Here is a 26,186-nt window from a genome sequence, read left to right on the forward strand (position 1 = left end):
GATATAGAAGCTTAATCTTCGGTCAATTTGTTGTGGTCACATAGCTAAAAACTAGCAAAACTAGGATTGGAATCTAGGTTGGTATTATATAATTTCATTTCAATGTTAAGTATATGCCAGATTGTAATATAACTTAATAAGTGGTGAAAGATAGAGATATTAAAAATAAAATACAGACAGGATGTTTGAACCTATATTTTTCTCAGCCAAAATCAAGAAAAAAACATTTTCTTTCCAGAGATATACTGAAACTTTTCTTGGTAAAGTCAAGACACCCCGAAAATGCTATATTTCAACTCCTCTCTTTTCTTCACTTCTGACCACCTATCCTGTCAGTGAATTCTGTCTTCTATCCACATTCCTCTCAGTTCTATATCTTTGTCTCTATACGCACCTTGCCTTCCTTAATCAACCTCCTTAATAAAGTGAAAGGGAAGTCGTTCAGTCGTGTCCAAATCTTTGTGACCCCATGGACAGTAGCCTACCAGACTCCTCCGTCCATGGGATTTTCCAGGCAAGAGTACTGGAGTGGGCTACCATTTCCTTCTCCAAGGGATCTTCCCAACCCAGGGATGGAACCCAGGTCTCCTATATCGCAGACAGACACTGTACCATCTGAGCCACTAAGGAAGCTTCCCTTAATAAAAGGAAATTGCAAACCAGGAAGCAGCTGGAGAGACGTAAGTTGAATAGAAGACTTTTACTCTATACCTTGTCATCCTCACCTTCATCCCCTTATCACCATCAGATCAGAATTAGGACTCAGGCTCAGTCACAACAATACCATATTTGAAGCTTGGGTGCCACACTTCATCCAAAACTGGGTGATCAAAATAAGCCAGTTATCTCTTTTGGGATCTTGGGCAGAAAGAGGATTGAGGACATACCAAAAAAAGTAGATGAATACATAATAGCTGTCTGAATGTGATGGCATATCTTTAGAGCAAGGATTAATACAAGATAGCTAATAGGGAGATACAACAGCATGATTTTAAAGCTGCATGAATAGAAACAAATCTTCCGATTTCAGTGGCTATGGCTGGATACAATTTGGTTCTGGCATTTTCTGCAAGCTTCCAACTCCCTTATTACTATATGTATCCTACATTGTATTCACATTATTTCAGGTAAATGTCAGTGCTCCTTGAAGCAAATATTAGGAAAAAGAGGAGAAAAAGGAAAAGTGAGTAGGAGGAAGATATGAGAGAGAAGAAAATACAAAGTAGCTAGTTTGATTGAACATTTACAGTATGACTTACTGAGAGTTACCAGCTGAAAATATCTCACAAAAAATATGAATTCATTCTATTGGTATATTTAATTCACAGAAAAGGAAGCTAGGGCACAAGGAGGTTACATAACTTGATAGAGGACATATCACTTCCAAGAGAATTTTATTAACTGGAATCTAGACAGTCTGAATCCCCAGCCTATGTTGCAAACCTTGGTATCATCTTTCTTCCAGTAATTTAGCAGTCTCCTTTTTAATCATTTGCCTACAAAACAGGCAAAGTGAACATCTTCAAACATCAATTGATCATCAATCAATCCTGCACACAATAGCAGAGTGTAACACACCTATTTGTAATATATGGGAGCCAGAATTATTAGGGATCCATTTCACAAAGGGCAGCAGAACACTACAGAGCTTCTTACTTCCATGCAATGGTTATGCTCATGATCTAGAGTAAATTAGACCAGGTAAACATCCCAGGTGTATCACTTAAGATCTTACCAACTTGGAGTGAACAACTCTCTTAGCATAAATCAGGATGGGGAATACACGTAAATCAATGGCTGATTCATGTCAATGTATGACAAAAACCACTACAATATTGTAAAGTACTTAGCCTCCAACTAATAAAAATAAATGAAAAACAAAATCCTCATGTGTGTAAATAGGAACTTATTTCTTGCTTCATGTAATTGTTTTTAAGGCTAATGAGATAGTGAGGTAATGAAGTAATGAGATGTAATAGAAATATATCATTAAATAAACAAAATTATATCTGCAATTCAAGGGAAGGGGATTCAAAGTATATTCACAGGAATTCTGCACCTGAGAATAGCAGTAAGTGGATATAAAGGTGAGGAGTAAGTATGCTTTAAAAAAGTCTATATTATTTTAATCTTTTGCAGTCAGAAGGTATTCATGTATTGAGTAGGTAAATAAATACTAAATCTTATATATATTAAGTAATCAGAAAATACTACAAATTGTTACTGATTCCCTGTGACTTAAAAAGCACTGATAAATTTAACTTTACACAGTTTAATGGAATCTAGACCCACTTTGAGAAAACAGACAATACACTAACAGGGTATAAAAACTGACTCATATCTGAATTTTTGAATGTCTTCTTTGCTTATAAACAAAGTAAAATGTATTTGACTGTAGTAAGACTATCTTGATCTTTCAACACATCAGAAATCCACACAGAACATTGAAAATACATTTAGGAGATATAATTACCAATATTTCTTAACATATTAAATGAAAAAAAATAAGTAGACAACATTTGTAGCGGTAAATGATAGAATATATTTTTCTAGTTTTAAATAGGACAAAGATTTAATAAAGATACTAGGAAGGTCATAGAATAACCAAGATATCAGCATGTCGGCTTAAGGAATAAGAGGGCAGGAAAGATGCATAAGCCACATACTGAAAGTGGCCACCTGGAGACCCCACTGAAGCTGAATGCTGACCAACTCCTGAGCTTTTGTTACTAATATACTTGAAAGTGGGAGCCTGCTGCCACAACGCTCACTAGGAAGAATGGATGTGGAGGGTAGATTCTCTGAATCTGCATTTGCCTGTTCTTTCTTATAAAAGGAAGTCTTGTTCGGCATTCTCTATTAGAATCTAATTCACATATCTGCTCCCTCAAGAAGGCAGATTAAGTAAGAATTTTGGTTTCCACTTTGGGGCTGACAAAAATCAATGCATTTCCAAAATATTTAAAGGGTATTCAAAACGTGTTCAGTAACCAAAAATCACAACAGATGTCCATCAGAGATAGTACTAAAAATATGTATATTTATATGGTGAAGTCTTTATATTAGTGGATTTTAATTAAGCAGAAATAAATATAAAGAATATCACAAATGATAGTGTTTAACTGTTTAATTTCATATTTTGGTTTTATTAGTAAATGCATTTAAATGAATTTTGATAATTTGGCAGATGATGTTATGGCACTCTATGAAATTGCCAGGAACATATCAGGTAGTTGATCCCTTTTTTCAAAGGCATCTTTGGATATTCCCCAGATCTTTACTTGAAAAATTGGTAGTTTTGTGTGCACTATAGATTATGAATGTTTGTTCAACTTAATTAAATATGGCTTGATATGAAATTGAAACTTTCTAAATACTGAAATTTTTTTAAGTTCTCAATAATTTTCTACTGTGTGAAATATGTCCAAAAAATTTTCATCTAATAAACTCAATTTATTGATGCCAGAATCATTTAATATTTACTTATTTGAGAGCTCTAACTTACCTATCATCATTTTTTCTCTGGAAATTTCTAGATTCTATAATAGTCAAGAATAAGAAAGCAAAGTAATTTATAAGGTCCATGCACAAGAATGTGTCGTCTTCTGCATGTTGTCCACATATTATAACTGCATGAATATCACTCATTGTATACTTCCCCTTATTCTTGAAACAATTCAAACGATCTTATTTTGAGGTATCCAAACTGAAATACATTGAGTATATTAGCTTCTTTAAAATAACTGTGGTAAGCTTGATAGTAAGGATGAAGATAGAAAATAAAACAAAAAATGCAGAGAGTAGTTTAAGATTGTGACATAGAACTTACCTCATCCCACCTACATACCAATTCTACAGCTATGGATTGATCAACTCCCTCAGAGAAACAGCTGTGAACTAGCTAACAGCTTCTCTGCAAGAAGGGACCACATTGATATAGTAGAAGAGGCAGAGACACAGACTCCCAATAAACTTTATACCGAGTGCAGCAAGACCCTAGCAGGAGGAAGTCCACAATTACAGACTTCACTCTGAGTAGCTAGGAGTTCCAGTCCCACCTCAAGCAACCCTAACCTGAGAACTTGCACTGGAAATATGAATTTCCAAAAGTCAGGCTTTGAATATCAATGGGTCTTACATTCCGGATACCCAAAAGCCTGTGAGGAATGGAGAGTCGGCTTTCAAAGGGCTTATGTGCAGACTCATTGACACCAAGACCCAGTGCAAAAATACCAATTTGAAAAATGCCTAGACCCCAAGTGAAGGAGATTTACTAGCTAATCTTAGGAGTCATTTGAGGCTTTATCTGGGGATGGAGGCACTGATGGGAACCATTTTTGCTCTCACACTCCACCGTGGAAGAGCCAGCGCTGGGGAGCACCAGATTCTACATTGTTAGTGCTAGCTGGCTTACCCTATCCACATACTCTCCCAAAGCCTCACTGAAAGCAATGATCTCACCTCTCCCATGAGCCTCTTGTGGCCCTGCTGCAGGCAGTAGGCTGCCCCAGCTCTGCTCCTCCCTGATTTCAGAGTTCTGTTGAAGTTGATGACTTTGCTCCATCCACAAGCCCTCCTATGAACCTGCTGAAGCTGGCAGGCTCACCCCAGCTCTGTGGCCCCACATAAGTTGGCAAGCATACATGGTCCATACAGGGGACACTCCTTGAGCACTGAGCTCAGGTGGCCAAGGGAGTCTGTATTTCTGGACCCCAACGTTTGAAATAATTGGAAAGAAAGTTCTTGGCAAGCTACCACTCCCAGGATACAACACAGACACCCTCAAACTTTTTGTGACAAAGGCTTCTTTATTTGTCCTGGATAATCAGCCTGAAGGTCAGCTTCAGATTACAATATGCCTAGAGGCTGCAAAGAGTTCTCAGCAAATGTAGGTTGGGGATACCATCTTTACGTTCTCTTTTGGCCTTGCTACAGCTCACTGGTACTTCTCAGAAAGGACATTATACACTCATCTGGAACCCTGGTTTTTGCAACTGTATCCAAGGATACATTTTCAAATCACCTGATCTGAGGCTAGCAAGGGTAATGAAGGCAGTTCCACAAGAATGTATATATTTGCATTTAAAAGCTCCTACTTGTGGATCTGGCTTCCAATTAGCCTAAACCTTGGTGTTGACAAAAATCTCTTTATCAGTAACACTGACAAGGTTTGGCATGGCACCCCACTCCAGTACTCTTGCCTGGAAAATCCCATGGATGGAGGAGCCTGGTAGGCTGCGGTCCATGGGGTCACTAAGAGTCAGACACGACTGAGCTACTTCACTTTCACTTTTCACTTTCATGCATTGGAGAGAAGGAAATGGCAACCCACTCCAGTGTTCCTGCCTGGAGAATCCCAGGGACGGGGAGCCTGGTGGGCTGCCATCTATGGAGGCGCACAGAGTCGGACACAACTGAAGTGACTTAGCAGTAGCAGCAACAACTGGAAGCTATCAAGAATAAAGTGGACTGCTTAGACAATCAGAAAGATTCTAGAAACAGCCAGAACTAAGGCGAGGTTGAAAAATAACAATGCCTATGCAAGGCTATACCTTTAAGACTGAGAGATAGATGTTTCACCTAATACATGGAAAAGGAAACTCAGAGAACATAGAGAAATAAGAAAAACATAGAGAAACATAGAAGCATAGAAACATAGAGAAACAAGAAAATAAGGAAACAAAGGAAAATGTTACAAACAGAAGAATAAGGTAAAACCCTAAGGGGGGTGGGAAACAAACTTAAAAATATAGATTTAATTTACCTGATAAAGAGTTAAAGTAATTGTCTCTGAACATGCATAACAGTGGGTGAACACAGTGAGAAGTTCAAAAGAGACATAAAAAAATATAGGGAAGTATAAGAAAGAAGTCACAGAGCTGAAGAATATAAGAACTGAACTAAAAATACACTAGAAAAGTTCAAAAGCAGTCTTGATGAAGCAAAGAACTAATCAGCAACCTAAAAGCCAGACCAGTGGAACTCACCCAAAGAAAGCCGCTAAAAAAAAAAACAATAATAATAACTACAAAAATAAAAATAGCTTAAGAGATCTATGGATTAGAGGGTATCATTCAGGTTAGATGGGTCCCAGAAGGAGAATACATTTCAAGAAATAGTGGCTGAAATCTTCCTTAACCTGGAGAAGAAAACAGACATTCAAATCCAGGCAGCACAAAAAAGTTCTAAAAAATATGAACTAAAAAAGATGCACACCAAGCACATTGTAATTAAAATGTCAAAAGATAAAGAAAGGAGAGAGCTTTAAAAGTAGCAAAAAAAAAAATAATAATAATAATAATTTTAAAAAAAAGGAAAACAAACAAACACAAAGAAACAAAAAACTACCTTTTACATACAAGTAAATCCCAAAGTAAGTTCCCTTAAGCCTATCAGCTGGCTTCTTAACAGAAACTTTGCAGGTCGGAAGGAAGGAGAATGATATATTCATTCAAGTGCTGAAAATGCAAAAAACAAACAAAACTATCTAACCAAGAATGCTCTATTTAGCAAAGTTAGGTTATGAGATTCATTTCTGATCCAAAGATACATACAGGCTGAAAGTGAAAGAATAGAAAAAAACATCCTGTGCAAATGAAAACAAAAGGAAAGCTGGTATAGCTATACTCATATCAGACAAAACAGACTTTAAAACAAAAACTATAAAAGAAAGATAACACATTATGATACAGGGGTCAAGCTGATAGGGATGACATAAATATATAATCCAACTTGTAAATGTACAGTCACTCAACAAATAAGCACCTAAATATATAAAGTAAATATTAAAAGACCTAAAGGGAGAAATTGACAGCACCAAAATAATAGTAGGGAGCTTTAATACCTCATTAACATCAATGGACAAACTATCCAGGCAAATCAATTTTAAAACTTGGACTTAAAAATATAGTTGCTGACCTTTATATATATATATATATGAAATGATCAATTCAATATCAGCAGAATACATATTTTTAAGTGCACATGGAATTTTGTCTAGGTTAGATAACATATTAAGCCAGAAAAAAAAAAGCCTCAAGAAATTGAAATAGATTGAAATTATATTGAGCATTTTTTTCTGACCACAATACTCTAAAAGTAGAAATCAATTACATGAAGAAAACTAAAAAAGTCAGCAATATAACATTAAATAATCTAATACTGAGAGAAATCAAAGAGAAATCAAGAATTCCCACAGACAAATTAAAGTAGAAAAACAGTGCTCCAAAATTTATGAAATGTAGGAAAATCAGTTCTACGAGAGAAATTCGTAGTAATATAGGCCTACCTCAAGAAATAAGAACAACTAGAAATCAACAATCCATTCTTAAAAGTAAAGGAATTGAGAAGAACACAAAAAACAAATCCAAAGTTATTAGAAGGAAAGAAATAATAAATACCAGAGCAGAAATAAATAACATATACACTACAAATAAAACAATAGAAATTAAACTAAAGACTTTTTCTTTTTTGGGGGGGAAAAGATATTTTCACAGACATTTTCACCTAAGGAAAACAAAAAGAAAAAAAAACTCAAATAAATGAAATAAGAAATGAAAAAAGAATCACAATTCATATAGAAACACAAAAGACCCAGAATAGCCAAAGTACTCTTGAGAAATAAGAATGGAGCTGGAGGAATCCACCTTCCTTACCCCAGATTATATTACAAAGCTACAGTCATCAAGACAATATGATACTAGCACAAAAACAGAAATATTGACCAATGGAACAAGACAGAAAGCCCAGAAATAAACTCATGCACCTGTGGGTACCTTAATTTTGACAAAAGGAGGCAAGAACATACAGTGGGGCAAAAACAACCTCTTCAGTAATGGTGCTTGGAAAACTGGATAGCTACATGCAAAAGGATGAAATTAAAACACTTTCTAACACCATACTCAAAGGTAAACTCAAAATGGATTAAAGACCTAAATGTAAGACCAGAAACTATAAAACTCTTAGAGGAAAACTTAGGGAGAAAACTTGATGACGTGATCAAAGCAAGATCCTCTATGGCCCACCTCCTAGAGTAATGGAAATAAAAACAAAAGTAAATAAGTAGGAGCTGCTTAAACTTAAAAAACTTTTACACAGCAGAGGAAACTATAAGCAAGGTGAAAAGACAACACTCAGAATGGGAGAAAATCATAGTAAATGAAACAGCTGACAAAGGATTAATTTCCAAGATATACAAACAGTTTAAACAATTCAATACCAGAAAGAAAAAAAAAAAAACCTAATCAAAAAGTGGGAAAAAGACCTAAACATACCTTTCTCCAAAGAAAACATACAGATGAATAACAAACACATGAAAAAAATGCTCAATATCACTCATTATTAGAGAAATGCAAATCAAAACTGCAAGGAGGCATCACCTCACATTGGTCAGAATGGCCATCATCAAAATGTCTACAAACAATAAATGCTGGAGAGGGTGTGGAGAAAAGGGAAGCTGCTTGCACTGTTTGTGGGAATGAAAACTGGTACAGCCACTTTAGAAGATGGAATGAAGATGCCTTAAAAAACTAGGATAAAACTACCATATGAACCAGCAATCCCATTCCTAGGCATATCACCCTGAGGAAGTGAAAACTGAAAAAGACACTTGTACCCAATATTAATTACAGCACTATTTATGATAGCTAGAATATGTAAGCAACTTAAATTCCATTGACAGATGAATGGATAAATAAGTAGTGGTACATACATACAAAGGAATATTACTCAGTCATAAAAAGGAACACTCTTGAATCAGTCTGATGAGGTGGAAGAACATAGAGCCTATTTTACAGAGTGAAGTAAGTCCGAAAGAGAAAGATAAATATTATGTACTAATGCATATATATACAGAATCTAGAAATATGGTACCAAAGAATTTATTTGCAGGGCAGCAATGGAGAACAGACATAGAGAACGGACTTACGAACATGGGGAGAGCGGAGGAGAGGGTATGATGTGTGGAGTAACATGGAAACTCACATTCAGTTCAGTTCAGTGACTCAGTCATGTCTCACTCTTGGTGATCCAATGGACTGCTGCATGCCAGGCTTCCCTATGCATCACCAACTCCTGGAGCTTGCTCAAACTCATGTGCATCGAGTCAGTGATGCCATCCAACCATCTCATCCTCTGCTGCCCCCTTTTCCTTCTATCTTCAATCTTTCCCAGCATCAGGGTATTTTCCAAAGAGTCAGTTTTTTGCATCAGGTGGCCAAAGTATTCGAGTTTCAGCTTCAGCATCAGTCCTTCCAATGAATATTCAGGATGATTTCCTTTAGAATTTACTGGTTTGATCTTCTTGTAATCCAAGGAACTATCGAGTCTTCTCCAACACCAGAGTTCAAAAGCATCAAATCGTCAGCGTTCACTGTTCTTTACAATCCAACTCTCACATCCATACATGACTACTGGAGAAAACATAGCTTTAACTAGATGGACCTTTGTTGGCAAAGTTATGTCTCTATTATTTAATATGCTGTCTAAGTTGGTCACAGCTTTTCTTCCAAGGAGCAAGCATCTTTTAATTTCATGACTGCAATCACCATCTGCAGTGATTTTGGAGCCCAAGAAAATAAAGTCTACCACTGTTTCCATTGTTTCCCCATCTATTTGCCATGAAGTGATGGGACTGGATGCCAAGATCTTAGTTTTTTGAATGTTGAGTTTTAAGCCAGCTTTTTCACTCTCCTCTTTCACTTTCATCAAGAGTCTTTAAGTTCCTCTTAAATTTCTACCACAAGGGTGGTGTCATTTGGGTATCTAAGGTTATTGATATTTCTCCCAGCAATCTTGATTCCAGCTTGTGCTTCATCCTGCTTGGCATTTCATGTGATGTACTCTGCATATAAGTTAAATAAGCAGGGTGACAATATACAGCCTTGACGTATACCTTTCCAAATTTGGGACCAGTCTGTAGTTGCATGTCTGTTACTAACTGTTGATTCTCGACCTGCATACAGATTTCTCAGGAGGCAGTTAAGGTGGTCTGGTATTCCCATCTCTCAAAGAATTTTCCACAGTTTGTTGTGATCCACACAGTCAAAGGCTTTGGCATAATGAGGGAAGCAGTAGATGCTTTTCTGGAATTCTCTTGCTTGTTCTATGATCCAACGGATGTTGGCAATTTGATTTCTGATTCCTCTGCCTTTTCTAAATCTTACCTGAACATCTGGAAGTTCACAGTTCACATACTATTGAAGCCTGACTTGCAGAACTGTGAGCATTACTTTGCTAGTGTGAGATCAGTGCACTTTTGTGGTAGTTTGAACATTTTTTGGCATTGCCCTTCTTTGGAATTGTAATGAAACCTGACCTTTTCCAGTCCTGTGGCCACTGCTGAGTTTTCCAAATTCGCTGGCATATAGAGTACAGCATTTTCACAGCATCATCTTTCAGGATTTGAAATAGCTCCACTGAAATTCTATCACCTCCTCTAGCTTTTTTTGTAGTGAGCTTCGTAAGGCCCATTTAACTTCACTTTCCAGGATGTCTGGCTCTAGGTGAATGATCACACCATTGTGGTTATCTGGGTCATTAAGATCATTTTTTATAGTTCTTCTGTTTATTCTTACCACCTCTTCTTAATGTCTTCTGCTTCTGTTAGGTCCCTACCATTTCTCTCCTTTATTGTGCCCATGTTTCCATGAAATGTTCCTTTGGTATCTCTAATTTTCTTGAAGAGATTTCTAGTCTTTCCCATTCTATTTCCCTCTATTTCTTTGAATTAATCACTGGGGAATGCTTTCTTATCTCTCTCGAGCTCTTCTTTGGAACTCTGCATTCAAATGTCTATCTTTCCTTTTCTTCTTTGCCTTTCACATCTCTTCTTTTCTTAGCTATTTGTCAGGCCTCCTCAGACAACCATTTGGCCTTTTTGCATTTCTTTTTCTTGGTGATGGTCTTGATCACTGTGTCCTGTACAATGTTAGGAACCTCCATCCATAGTTCTTCAGGCACTGTATCAGTTCTAATCCTTTGAATCTATTTGCCACTTCCACTGTATAATCATAAGGTCTTTGATCTAGGTCATACCTGAAATACCATGTGTAAAATAGATTGCCAACTGGAATTTGCTGTATATTGCAGGAAACTCAAACAGGGGCTCTGTATCAATCTAGCATCGTGGGATGGGGAGTGAGACGGGAGGGAGGTTCATGAGGGAGGAGATACATGTATACCTATGGCTGATTCATGTTGAGATCTGAGAGAAAACAACAAAATTATGTAAAACAATTATCCTTCAATTAAAAAATAAATTTAAAAAATGAAAAGAGAGATTATTACAACGGATATCAGAGAAATGCATAGGATCATAAAATACTACTATATATAATTATACACTAACAAATTGACAACCTAAAAGAAATGGATAAATTCTTTGAAAAAATAGAACAAATTATTATAAAATTTCTTTGGATCATAAAGACCTTGAATAGTGTAATCACTCTCAATATAGCAAAACAAAGCTGGAGGCATCATGCTTCCTGATTACAGACAATACTGCACACCTATAGTAATAAAAAGAATACGGTCTTCCATGGAAACAGATACATATATCAATGGAAAAGAATAAAGAACCCAGAAATAAACTCACAGACAATAACATTAATAATTAAGGATCCAAGAATATGCAATGGGGAAGAACAGTCCCTTAAATAAATTGTATTGGGAAGATTGGAGAGCCATATACAAAAGATTGAAATTGGACCACTATCTTACACCATACATAAAAATAAATACAAAATGGATATAAGACTTGTATGTGATGCCTGAAACCATAAAATCTTCTAGAAGAAAACATAGGTGGTAAGCTCCTTGAGTTTGAGCAAACTCCTGGAGATAGTGAACGAAAGGGAAGCCTGGCCTGCTGTGGTCCATGGGGTCACAGACACTCCCGAGTGACTGAACAACAGCAAAGCTCCTTGATGTCACACTTCGTGTGGACTTCTGGGCTGTTAGCCAAAATCAAAAGCAACCAAAGCAAAAACAAGCAAGTGGAGTGCATTAAATAAAATGCTTCTGGACAGCAAAGGATACCATCTGCAAAAAAAAAAAAAAAAAAAAAAACAACCTATTGAATGGCAGAAAATATTTGCAAACCACGTGCTTGGTAAGGAGTTAATATCCAAAAGATATCAATCCCTCAAACACTTCAATAGCAAAACAGCCAACAATCCAAACCAAAACATAGGTAGAGAATCCAAATAGATATTTTTCCTAAGAAGACATTCAGACTGACAACAGCCACATAAAAAGATGTTCAACATCGCTATCAGAGAAATGCAAATCAAAACCACAGTAAGACATCACCTCACACCTGTTAGAATGACAGTTACCAAAGCTACATGAAACAATAAGTGCTAGAGAGGATGTGGAGGAAAGGGAAACCTTGTACACTGTTGGTAGAAATGTCAATTGGTGCAGCCACTGTGGAAAACAGTATGGAGATTACTCATAAAATTAAAAATAAAACTACTATATAACCCAGGTATTCCACTTCTGTGTACTTAACCTAAGAAAATGAACACAGTAATTCAAAAAGATATATGTGTTTCTATGTTTAATACACCATTATTTACAATAATTAAAATACGGAAACTAATTACTGCATATCTGTGGGTGAACAGATAATGATGTGATGCATATATATTTGTGTGTGTGTGTGTGCTCAGTTGCTCAGTTATGTCCAACTATTTGTGACTCAATGGACTGTAGCCCTATAGGCTCTTCTCTCCATGGGATCTTTTAGGCAAGAATACACGAATGAGTTGCCATTTCCTCCACTAGGCAATCTTCCTGACCCAGGGATTGGATGCATATCTGTCTCCTGCATTGCAGGCAGATTCTTTTCCTGCTGAGTGCTTCCCTCCAATGGCTCAGCAGTTTAAAAGTCCACCTGAGAAGCAGGGGACACGAGTTCAATCCCTGAGTCAGTATGATCCACTGGAGGAAGGTATGACAACCAACTCCAATATTCTTGCCAGAAAATCCCATGGTCAGAAGAGCCTGGTGGGCTGTGGTCCATGGGGTCACAAAGAGTTGGATGCAACTGAGGAGAGCTCTCTTTCTCTTTCTCTCTCTCTCACATACACACACAAATAGACACACAGAGAATACTACTCAGTCAAATAAAAAGAAGGAAATGTCATTTTCTATAGCAGACCAAAGGGTGTTATGCTAAATGAAATAAATCGACAATTTCATTTATATATGGAGTATAAAAAACAAAGCAAACATACAACACAGAAAGTGTATATACAGAGGACAGATGGGCAGTTATCAGACTGGAAAGGGTACAAGAGCTGGGGAAATGAGTGAAGGGGGTCACTTGTATGATGATGGATGGTAACTAGACTTATTATGGTAATTGCTTTGTAATGTGTACAAAGACTGATTGCTTTCTGGTTTACATGTGATACAAATAAAATATTATATACCATTTTACCTCAATTAAAAAATAAACAAACACAATAACCCATAACACAAACCTGAGATGATTTTGTCTAAGGCCTTGCCTCTTAAAAAATTTTGAATGGCCCTGAGATTATGGAACAAAGTGTCTTAGCATCTTGGTGAATTAAGCATTATTCTCCATATAACCTGAGGAAATTTGCCAGATATAAGCAAAGTTAGAAAAATTTTATCAAAATAAAAATTTACAAAATTGGAGGCATTTCTCTTTTGAAGCATTCAAAGACATTAAACAGGAATATTAGTAAAGTGTAACAAATGAGTGAATATCTTGCACCTGTGATTTAGGGATTCTTTATGAAGTAGCAAAGAATAAGTGGATAGGTGATGGCGCTCTTAAGCGAGAGTAAAAAATATCTAAAATTTATGCACAAATACATCACTAGGGAAAAGGATTGGCCCAACTCATTTCTGCAGACATCCCATAACATGCAATTTTCACTTCTTTCCATCATCTAAGATGATGGTCACTTCTTCATGCTTATTTTCAATAGACAACATGGAAGGAAGAAATTCATTTCCTGCAGTTGTTCAGGTTTTGTCTCACAACTGGGACTGTACCCTATTGAATTTAGATTCTGAATCTCTATAAACAGTGTATAAAAAGTGATGAAATCTGTATAAACAGTGATGAAATGTATTCCTCCATTCCAGGAAATAGACCATTTATTTATTTTATAATATGTGTTGTTCTAATACATTATGAAGTATTTGAAGCTAAAACTGCCTTTACCCACTTTAACACTTCATAAGCTACAGGCTGTTGCAACTCTATTAGCTAGTATATAGAGATTGAAAGAAAAGTGAAGTCGCTCAGTCGTGTCCCACTCCTTGCGAGACCCCATGGACTGTAGCTCGCCAGGCTCCTCCATCCATGGGATTTTCCAGGCAAGAATACTGCAGTGGGTTGCCATTTGATTAGTTGTTGGTAATTATAGAAATTCTTAGAGCCAGAATTTTACGATTTCAGTTGATGCAATTTCACCAACACAGTGGTATAGAACGTGCTTACCAAGCTTAAACAAGTGATTTGGATAGTTTTAAATAATCCATAAATGCCTTCGAGACAGTAGAATGGATATGGTAGTGTAATAATTCTATTCAATTGTAATATCTGATTTCATTAAGCTCCTCAGACTTCACAAGGTCTAGACTATATCACATGAGATACACAAATTATGCACAACCTCTGTTTATGTACTCACATTGATGTCTTCCAAATCTAAGTTGTTCAGAATAATATTGTTCCTCTTCCAAATGATGGGGGGTCTCAGTGCTCCCTGAATGGCGCAGCTCAGAACGGTACTCTGCCCCACCGTTGCCGCTGTGACACTTAGTTTCTGATCTTCAGGCAGACTCAACTGGATGACCTCTGAAAAGATAAAGTGTCAGCAATGTTGAGGAGCATGTAGTTTTGTAAAGTTAATTAGTATAAAGTCTCTAAATACAACTAATTAAAGCTTTTAAACGGTATAAAATGGAGAAAAGCTTGTGATGAAATGAGAAAAAGAGTAAATTGTTTCCAATAAAAGGTCAGAACGACATTTCAGTTTCATTGATTGACAGGCATCCTCATGAGCACAGAACTATTAAACATAAAATGAATATCAGAAGTGGAGTTATAATAAGCCTGGCAGATTGCACCCAGAAGAGAGATAAATTATTTAACTGCCAAATCGACATGCAGTGTGTCACCAGCATTGAAATAAAAATGATGTTGTTTATTCACTGATAGATTTATATTGTGGGTGAGGTGAGATCATTGCTGGCTGGCTTCAGAGCCATTGCTAGCATAGCTGAATGGGTAAAATGCACCATTATGCTGAGAAACATAAATTGACTCTAAAGGAGTAAGGTTTATTTGGGAAGTTGAAGGAGGAAAAACTGAAGTTCACCACCCAAACAACAATTTCCTAAAATTCTGTTAGCTGCCTCTATCACACAGTGTGGGTACGGTAAAGCCATTCCCTTATTCATAAAATTTACATGTATTTAAATAACCATTGAACACATTTCTAATTATAATGCTATAGCAGGAAATAGAATTTTAATCTGGATCTGCTTTCCTGTCCTGATTCCGGACAATCTTTACCAATGTTGGGAATGAACTGTGTCATTTCCAGCATCACCTATTATCAGGAGAGATGCCTGGGATAATCCCACCTGTCTTCATCCATATAACAGTTGCCCTTTAGTTTTCAAATGACATTCACAGGCACGCTATCGTTTCTATGCTATGATGGAGTCTTGCATTTTGATTCTGCCCAGTCTCTTTCAGGAGAGAAAGAGCAAAATCACTATTCTCACTGATATTTCTGTGGAAGTGGAGAGACTATAATTGTCTTTTGTTCCTTTGTTTTTGTTGATATTTTTTATGATGGGGGAGTTGACCTTCAAAAGTGGTGGCTTTTAATTTGCAATCAATATTATCAGGTACAATCAGTGCTGGCTCCTCCCTTTCTTTTCACCACTTGAACTTTTTCTTTCTTTCTGAATCCTGTCTTCCTCTTAAGGAGGAAGGTAAATGCTAATCAAATGATTTTTATAGAAAGAGCCTGCTTGCCAATGCAGGAGACACAAGAGATGTGGGTTTTATCCCCGGGTCAGGAAGATTCCCTGGAGGAGAAAATGGCAACCCATTCCAGTACTCTTGCCTGGGGAATCCTATGGACAGAGAAGCCTCGAGGGCTACAGCCCATGGGGTCACAAAGAGTCAGACAGGACAGAAGCGACTTAGCACACAGCTCATTCAACAAACAGTTCTTTGAATTTTTGGAACTATTAAAAATTGTAACATCAAAAATAGCATATATCTTTGTCACAGAAAGCCAGAATTGAACATATTATCCCCTACATACACTTGTTAAGTGTTGTTATATAGGATCTTATCTTTAAACCTAAAAGTCATAGTTATTTAAGTCCTCATTATTTTGTGTTGTCAAAGAATGGAGTAGGCAATCTATGGAAATTGAAAAACCCTATGAGAAGAGACTCAGTCAAATTTATTCTTCTGTACATCACTGAAACAAATGGGGAACAAGTGTCTTGGCCAGTCATTTGTATTGACAATTTAATGTTTCTTAATGACATTTATCCATATTCCCATTTTATTTCAATGTTCCCTGAGTAATAAGACCATAGGGAATATGTTCAATCATCTTTTCTCTAATATTCACTCCGTTGTACTTCTCTATAGTTACATAATTATATAAAATCTCTAAAAGAAAATATATTTCACTAATTAGACACATGACATTTTTTATATTTGCAGACAGGGTATCTTTATGTCTTTTTATTTATATTACAAACTTAAAGGGAAGACAGAAAACTATAAAAGTAATAACATAATGTAGGGTACCACATAAGAATTATTAATAATTTTCATTAGCATTCCTGAATTTCAGTTTCTGGTTCCTCATAAAACCATGTACAAGATAATGAGACATTTGATTCTAAAAACAGCGTGTTAACATTGGTTATTCTGACATTTAATAATAGAGTTGGTACTGAGTCACCTTGAAATATCTTCACTAAACTTTTGCATCTGGTATTAGGTCTTAGGCCATTCAAATAGTTGTGCTTTTGGTAGTTATATATTACAATGCTAATTAGATGACATGAATATCTTAAAATAAATGCTGAGATTTGGCATAACATTATGTAGGACATCCTTTTAAAATGTAATTTTTTGAGAGGTTGCCTAATTAGAATTAAGAATTACTAACCACCCAGGGAATATTAACATGAACAGCAAAAAAACTTTTATGTTAATTTGGAGATCATGTTTTTAAATGATTTTGAAAATTATCTCAGTAATATATGCTATTAACTAATATGCATTTTAAAAAGTCTTTAGACCTTTTTTGCTACAGGTTTCATGCTACACATTTCACCTTTTCTTTAATAATTATATTGAGCTGCATTCATAAATATAATTATGTTTACAAGTTATTCTTCAAAATCAAGTGGTACTTTCCTTAAGAAAATTTAGCTGCTAGATTTCTTTTATTTACAAAATTGACATGCTCATCATTAATCATCTTTCTCTTAGCTATTACCAGACTAAGATTTAGTCTCAAAAAATCACAAATGTTAAATATTGTTATTCTTGTATTCTAATGTCTTTCAACATGCTTTTATGGTAAGTAAACTGTTTATAAAATATGTCACATTCATATATTTCATAGAGAAATGATGCTTATACCTAGAAATACACTAACAACCTGAAACAATAGTTATGAAACCAGTTGTGTGAGCCAATTTAAAGAGGTGAGATTGATTGTATCTGAGTGTTTGTGTGTATGTTAGCGATCAGAGTTGTTAGTTTAGAAATTAGAATTTCAAAGAAAAAATGTTGAAAATTTAATTCTATATCAGTTATAATTAATATACAACTTTGTAGATATACATCAATGATAACATTTTTTTTTGCATTCTGTCCACAAATATCTTATGCTAGTTATGTACAGGCAGGTAACTGTTATGTGCGGTGGATAGCATCTTTAGCTCCAATGATAATGCACACTTGATCTTGTTTAAAATCATGCATCACATGACAAGAAGTCATTCAATGTCCTGACCAAAGGTAAAAGCACATAGGTTAGATATAACAGATATTACTGAGCTTTTTGAAACATGTCAGTACTTTTTTTTTTACCTATAAGCTTGGCCTCTTATTGGAAACTGTCTCAAGAATTCAAACAAGAAACCAGAGCTCTAGTTGTGGTGTTTTCTTTGATCTCGTATTTTGAAGACGATCGATGCCATTTCCAGATCAGCTTCTTTTGTTTTCTTACTTGGAAAGGTTAACAGGCAATAAAATAGTTTTTCTATGGATCTCTTTTTATACTTTCACAATTTGACTTAGAGGAGTATAAAATGTTTGTTTTCAAAGGAATGAAAAATTGAATTCTCCTCTAGCAGAACCTGAAGTTGGATAGACAAGAGTAGTTGAATACAACTTTAACCACTTTATTCCAACAGCAACTAGTTGATAGGAATAGCAGTAAGAACTATGGTAAAAATATTATGTAAACTTAAAGTAGTACAGAAAGGGAAGAAAATATGTTGCATATTTGTGAAACACCAGTTTATAAAAGAAGATCATTTTAGTAACTGAAAATCAATTCCACGTATCATAATTTATCATAAACAGAATTCTGTTCTTCTTAACACCTACATATTTTCAAGTTCCTAAGTATATACTTATGTTGAATATATTATTTACTTTATTTAAATATTAGTCTCATAATTTGTTGAGCTGATCATGCTTATAATTTCTACTGTAGGAATGATACCTAGAAGATATTTTATCAGTGATATTTTCAAATAACATGTATTTTCCCTTCTCTATTCCACTAACAGGAATTATTAATTAATTAAAAGCAGATAATAATTAAAATTTAAAAAATCACAATAAAAGGCATTTAGAAAGTATCGAAGGAATGAATTAATTATTTTCATAGTAAGAAAAACATGGTCAGTGACAAGCTCTTTAACTGGGAAATTATTGTGGCATTGTCTATTAAGAAATAAGTGATTTCCAAATAAATGTTAAGTCTGATCTAAGTTAGACATGCCAATATATACATTAGCTTACTATGATAAAATGTCTAGCGTTTTTTTGGTAATTGATTATCTATAAGCTATTATATACTTATATCACAAAGTGTATTATAAAAACAAAACAAAATGAATTTAAGAAAAGAACTAGAAAATTCTTCAACAGCAATGTATTAGAAGATTTGGACAAACTCTTCCACTAAAGAAATAAAACAGCAAAAAACAAATAAATAACCCTGAATTATACACACATCATACGTTTTAAAGAATATATGAGATAATTTTTTTCTCATTCTTATCTAGGAAAGAAATAAGACATTGAGAAATTTCCCAGCTTATGTCCTGAATGGTGTCACATTGCTTTGGGAATTTTTCCACCATAAGAAGAAGACAGAGCAGCCTAAATGCCCTATGTGGTTTCTCATAGCTAGAGGCATGGAATAGATGGGATAGGTACCACCTCCCTCTGTGACAAGAGTTTAAAGTGCCTCACTCTACTAACGAATGTATGAATTGCAGGCTACTTTTGTCTAGGTGTCTCATAAAACAGTCTTCCTCTCCATATTAAGATAACATCATTCTAGTTTATCTAACTATTGTTACAAAATTTTTAAATAAAATATCCAGTAAACAATGAAGGATCATATGGCACACACAGAAAAAGACTACAGCATTATGAAAATAATTATGAAAATGAACAGCAAGATCAAACCAGTCAATCCTAAAGGAAATCAATCCTGAATATTCATTGGAAGGACTGATGCTGAAACTCCAGTACTTTGACCACCTGATGTGAAGAGCTGACTCATTGGAAAAGACACTGATGTTGGGAAAGATTGAGGGAAAGAGGAAAAGGGGATGACAGAGGATGAGATGGTTGGATGGCATCACTGACTCAATGGACATGAGTCAGAACAAACTCTGGGAGATAGTGAAGAACAGGGAAGCCTGGCAAGCTTCAGTTAGTGGGGTCACAAAGAGTCAGACATGACTTAGTAACTGAACAATAAGTTAGGAGAATAAGGAGAAATAAAATAACAACAGTAACAAACACATCAAGTTTGTAAAATTTAGGTTTATGAAAGCAAAATCAGCTTAGAAATTCTAAAAAAGAACTTAAATTTATAATCTACAAACATTATAAGTTGATTAAAGAGCCAAATACAAATTTTATAAGTAGAAAATATTGCATTGGTCACAAAGGAATTGAATTCCAAGGAATTGAATACTTTTTTCTGAGAGAATTTTGTAAAGACCAAAATAAATGGAAATCCAAAGGTGCAAAGTCTTGTGAATATGGTGGATGAATCAGAACTTCCCAGAGAAGCTGTAACAGATTTTGCCTGGTCAACAAAGAAATATGTGGTCTTGCATTATCCTGATGGAAGATTATGTGTTTTCTGTTGACTATTTATATTTTTCATTGAGTGCTGCTTTTAGTTGGTCTAACTGAGAATAGTACTTGTTGGGACTAATGAATTGGTTTTTCAGAAGGAGATTATAATAGAGGACTCCGTTTTAATCCCACCATATACATAGCATCGGTTTATTTGAGTGAAGCTGGCCTTTGGTGTACTTGTTGGTGGTTCATTTTACTTGCTCAAAATGATAACTTCCATTCCACATTATGATACTGTATCCATTTTTCATCACCCATTATAATTTGTTTTAAAGACAGGAGGTTTTCTTTACATTTAAGTAGAGAATCACCTGCAGAAATATGATCAAGAAGGCTTTTTTGCTTAACATATGTGGAACATAAACATCAAAATGATAAACATAACCAAGCTGGTACAAATTATCTTCAGCACTTGATGTAGATATTTTGAGTATATCAGCTATCTCCCACATGGTGTAATGTTTTTTCTCAATTAATGTCTTGATTTGATCACTATAAACTTCTTCTGACCTACCCAACCTTGGAGCATCCTCCAGCGATAAATCTCCAGAATGAAACTTCTCAAACCACTTTTGACAAATCAAATCAGTCACAGCACCTTCTCATACACTGCATAATTTTTCTTTTAGCATTTCAATTGCATTTTTACCTTTCTTGAAATAATAAAGCATAATATGCTGACAATGTTGGATTTTTTTCTTTCATCTTCAATATTAAAATGGCTAAACAAAAATTTACCAGTTTTGATAAACTTTAATGTACAGTTACAGACTTTATTTTGGGGGGCTCCAAAATCACTGCAGATGGTGACTGCAGCCATGAAATTAAAAGGCTCTTGCTCCATGAGAAAAAAGTTATGACCAACCTAGATAGCATATTAAAAAGCAGAGACATTACTTTGCAACAAATGTGCATCTAGTCAAACGTATGGTTTTTCCAGTAGTCATGTATGGATGTGAGAGTTGGATTATAAAGAAAGCTGAGCACCAAAGAAATGATGCTTTTGAACTGTGGTGTTGGAGAAGACTCTTGAGAATCCCTTGGACTGCAAGGAGATCCAACCAGTCCATCCTAAAGGATCAGTCCTGAATATTCACTGAAAGGACTGATGCTGAAGGTGAAACTCCAATACTTTGGCCACCTGATGTGAAGAACTGACTCTTTAGAAAAGACCGTGATAATGGGAAATATTGAAGGTGGGAGGAGAGGGGACGACAGAGGATGAGATGGTTGGATGACATCACTGATTCAATGGACATGAGTTTGAGTAAACTCTGGATGGACAGGGAGGACTGACGTGCTGCAGTCCATGGGGTTGCAAAGAGTCAGACACAACTGAGCAACTGAACTGAACTGAATGTACATTTATATGACAATTGTCACAAAACAGTCAAACAAATTTGCTTTGAATGAAGTTAAAAAGGCAACAAAGTGCTACTAGAGCAGGCTTATGGAGAAAAACAAAATGAAGTTTTTGGCCAACCCCATAAAAAAACCCTGAAATTAAGAATTAAATTGATGTCATTAAAACAGATGATACCCATAATAAAAAATAAGGCATAAACTGAGAAAGAGCCTAAAAGAAACATTATAGAATTAAAAGCAGAAAATAAAAATTTGAGATTAACACAAAAAGGTTTCTGCGAAACCCAGAAGGAAGAAACAAAGATAATTGGGCAGAAGCAGTATTTGAAGAAATAGTAGCTAAGAGATTTCTCTAAATATTGAGGCAAATCTATAGGTTTATGATCATCAAATGTCAAGCAAAGCAAATGGAACACTAGAATAATCCACAGATAGACAGTAGTGAAATTGAAGAAAATAAAAGACAAATCTAAAAATTATGTAGATGAAAAATTACAGATTGATTTGCAGTAATGAGAATTAGGTAACTGATACCATGAGTGCAAATAGGAACAATAAGCTACTAGGATTATATTTTATAAGTGATGAAACAAAGTAAAATCAATCTTAGAATTTTATACACATACATAAAATTAAAATAAATATACTTTCAAAAAATAGTAAGAAAATACATGTCTAATAACTTGTCTTAAGGTCAGTTCTGAAGGCATTTCTTCAGGCAAAGGAAAATGATTTTAGATGGAAGCTTAAAGATACAAAGAGGAAAAGAGAGAAAAGAAGGTGCTTAAGTATGTATTAGATTTTAAAACTTTGATACTTCAAGAGTGTGTGATAATATAATTATACACATTTATAATAACAATAAACATATTTATAATAATATATAATGGAAATAAAATATCTTCATAATCTTATGGTAGAGAATTATTCTAAAACAAGGAACAAAAGTTACCTTTACAAAAATGATTTATATGTTTAATACATCATTATTTAGATCATTTGCTTCTCAAAAGATACTATTCAGTTCAGTTCAGTTCAGTCGTGTCCGACTCTTTGCGACCCCATGAACTGCAGCACGCCAGGCCTCCCTGTCCATCACAACTTCCGGAGTTTACTCAATCTCATGTCTATTGAGTCGGTGATGCCATCCAACAATCTCATCCTCTGTTGTCCCATTCTCCTTCTGCCTTCAATCTTTCCCAGCATCAGGGTCTCTTCTAATGAGTCAGTTATTCGCATCAGGTGGCCAAGAATTGGAATTTCAGCTTCAGTCCTTCCAACAAATATTCAGGACTGATTTCCTTTAGGATGGACTGGTTGGATCTCCTTGCAGTCCAAGGGGCTCTCAATAGTCTTCTCCAACACCACAGCTCAAAAACATCAATTCTTCGGCACTAAGCTTTCTTTACAGTCCAACACTCACATCCATACGTGACCACTGGAAAAGCCATAGCTATGACTAGACAGACCTTCGTTGACAAAGTAATGTCTCTGCTTTTTAGTATGCTCTCTAGTTTGGTCATAGCTTTTCTTCCAAGGAGCAAGCGTCTTTGGATTTCCTGACTCCAGACACCATATGCAGTGGTTTTGGAGCCCAAGAAAATAAAGTCTGTCACTATTTTCAGTGCCATGATCTTAGTTTTCTGAATGTTGAGCTTTAAGCCAACTTTTTCACTCTCCTCTTTCACTTTCACCAAGAGGCTCTTTAGTTCTTCTCTTTCTGCCATAAGGGTGGCGTCATCTGCATATCTGAGGTTATTAATATTTCTCCCGGCAATCTTGATTCCAGCTTGTGCTTCACCCAGCCCAGCCTTTCTCATGATGTACTCTGCATATAAGTTAAATAAGCAGGGTGACACTATACAGCCTTGACGTACTCCTTTCCCGATTTGGAGTCAGTCTGTTGTTCCATGTCCAGTTCTAACTGTTGCTTCCTGACCCTCACACAGATTTCTAAAGATAGTCTTAAGGGACCAAAATTGCAAGTCAGAAAGCAGGAAAAGATACTTTCCATCCAGAAGCTAGCAAAGTTATACAAAGAATTAATAGACTCTGAATATTGATAAGAAAAAGCTCCAAAGAACTACCAACAAGAGACTCAAAGAAATGCTTTATGAATGAGTTAATCCATGGCTAAGAAAAATCTGAAAAAGTGTTCAAAATATACAAATAATTAGTGAGATACAGATTTAGGCCAAATCTTTCAGTTTGGCACGGATCACTAAGTCTAATGTCAAGAAGAATTTGAAACAACATGAATTGTTACATAACTTGAAGAATAATTTCACATACAAACTTTCTTTCTGCATTGGTAAATGAAGCTCAGCTAGAGAGACTTTCCCTGCCAACTCATGTTTCCGAGGACTCAGTTATCTATATGCCTTGTGGAAGCCTATAGTATGACACAGATATGGCAGAATATTCAAGTGTTATAAAGGCAATGCAGAGGAAGCAATAGATATGTATTCAAGATATCTATAATATACTGAACAGAGGGAAAAAGAAGAGAGATCTAAATGTGGAAAAATGAATCTGATAAGGAATAGGAAAAATAAATCCCAAGTTTATCCTCAGGAAAATAAGCCACTAGTGAAGAAATTTCTGAGAATTTAAGAGAGAATAGAATTATTTCTTCCACAAGTTCTGAAAGAAAGAAGCACTTATAATCAGAAGCATAAATAAAAGTATTTTGTGGTTAAAACCAGAGTTCATTTTTTTCTGTTTCATTGGTGGGATTTAAAAGCTATGGGGAAATATTTTATAAAAGGCTTTTCCATAAAATATTTTTCTATAAAACAATGAAGCAAAAAAGGTTCTTGTTTAAAATTAGAATTTCATTTTTATTCACTTTATAACTAGTAATAAGGAAAATATATTATTATAGACATGACTGTATTTTGATAATACTTCAAGCAGTTTTACATGTTCACAATAGGCAGTCTCATTTTCCTTTTTATTTATTCATGATTTTGATATTCCTTCTGCGGTCTTACAAATATAATACAATTACTATTCAACTTTTCTGTTCCATTCTATTTAATTTATTTCTTTCAAATAAATTATATATAGTTCAATTTTAAACTGAAGAATAAGACCATTCATTCAATGATACATATGACATTAATGGCTTGAAAAATAATTCTTTATGAAGAATAGTTTTTGCTTGAAACCTGATCTAACAAAAATTGTATCCAACAGAGAATTTGGTTAGCCACCCAAAGTAGTCAAGTTAATTTCAACTTTATGATTTGGCAAAATTGGAGTGCATACAACTGGACAATTTTATCATGATAAGTATATAGTCTGGGTTAATAGGGTACTGATATTTCAAGGTATATTATACCAAGTTCAGTGTTTCCTAACAAGTAAGTCATTCCTTGTAGGACTAGAATAAAAGGAAATAATTGTCAACAAGGCTTCCCTGATAGCTTAGTTGGTAAAGAATCTGCCTGCAATGTAGGAGACCTGGGTTCAATTCCTGGGTCAGGAAGATCTGCTGAAGAAGGGATAGGCTACGCACTCCTGTATTCTTGGGCTTCCCTTGTGGCTCAGCTGGAAAGGCTACCCACTCCAGTATTCTGGTCTACAGAATTCCATGGACTGCATAGCCCATGGAGTTGCAAAGAGATGGACACGACTGAGCAACTTCACTCACTCGTTACCTAACATTTACCAAGACATTGTTCTAAGTAGTTGATTTATCTAATCTTCACATCTGTGAGTAGACGTTTAATGATCCTAACGTTTTTTTTCTAATTATGGTACCCTCACATAAGGAAGAATTAAATAATTGAAGTTTCACCAGACATCTTGCAATCAGACAGAAACTTTCCCGAATGCAATAAGGACACAAAAAGAGGAGTTTAGTTTCATAAACACAATTGGTGAGAAGAAAGAAAACACCCTATCTTTGGACATTCTGTAAAGCAATTGTCTTAAAAAGATACATGCTGACAAAGAGCCTTCATAGCATGGGAAATGAAGGCATGGACTATATTACCAGCAAGACTCATGGCTTGCTGCTTTACCTGGTTTGATTTCGAAGGCACACTATTGAGAAGATTCTTCACAAGTGATTTAAACTCTCATTTTTTTCCCCATTTTTATGAAAAGATGGTACCTAACTCTTAGAAATATTGTGAAGATACGATGTTTTAAAATACTTATGACTACACCTGGCCTTTAGTAAATTCTCCATAAGCTGCAGATATTATTACAGTGAAGAGCTGTTGAAATGCTTTTATGTTAAGATAGGCACCATTTCACCCAGTTTATAAATATACATTATGATTACTTTGAGAAAGGTACTGCTTATATAAAATCACATGGGTTTAATTTTCATAGATATTATTCAAGCATGAGAAAAAAAAAAAAATGTCTCATGACC

The 26,186-nt window shown here is 35.3% G+C and overlaps 1 protein-coding gene across 1 annotated transcript in view; it reads right to left on the minus strand.

The window, feature by feature from the left end:
• FSTL5 (follistatin like 5) overlaps positions 1-26,186 on the minus strand; it is an 864,841-nt gene that overhangs the window by 289,172 nt on the left and 549,483 nt on the right. Inside the window, exon 7 of the mRNA XM_061140881.1 lies at positions 14,679-14,845. Within this exon, the coding sequence (XP_060996864.1) occupies positions 14,679-14,845 (167 nt within the window). The remainder of the gene's footprint in view (positions 1-14,678; positions 14,846-26,186) is intronic.

Source organism: Dama dama, chromosome 5 (assembly GCF_033118175.1).
Source record: "Dama dama isolate Ldn47 chromosome 5, ASM3311817v1, whole genome shotgun sequence".
NCBI classification, from domain to species: Eukaryota; Metazoa; Chordata; class Mammalia; order Artiodactyla; family Cervidae; genus Dama; species Dama dama.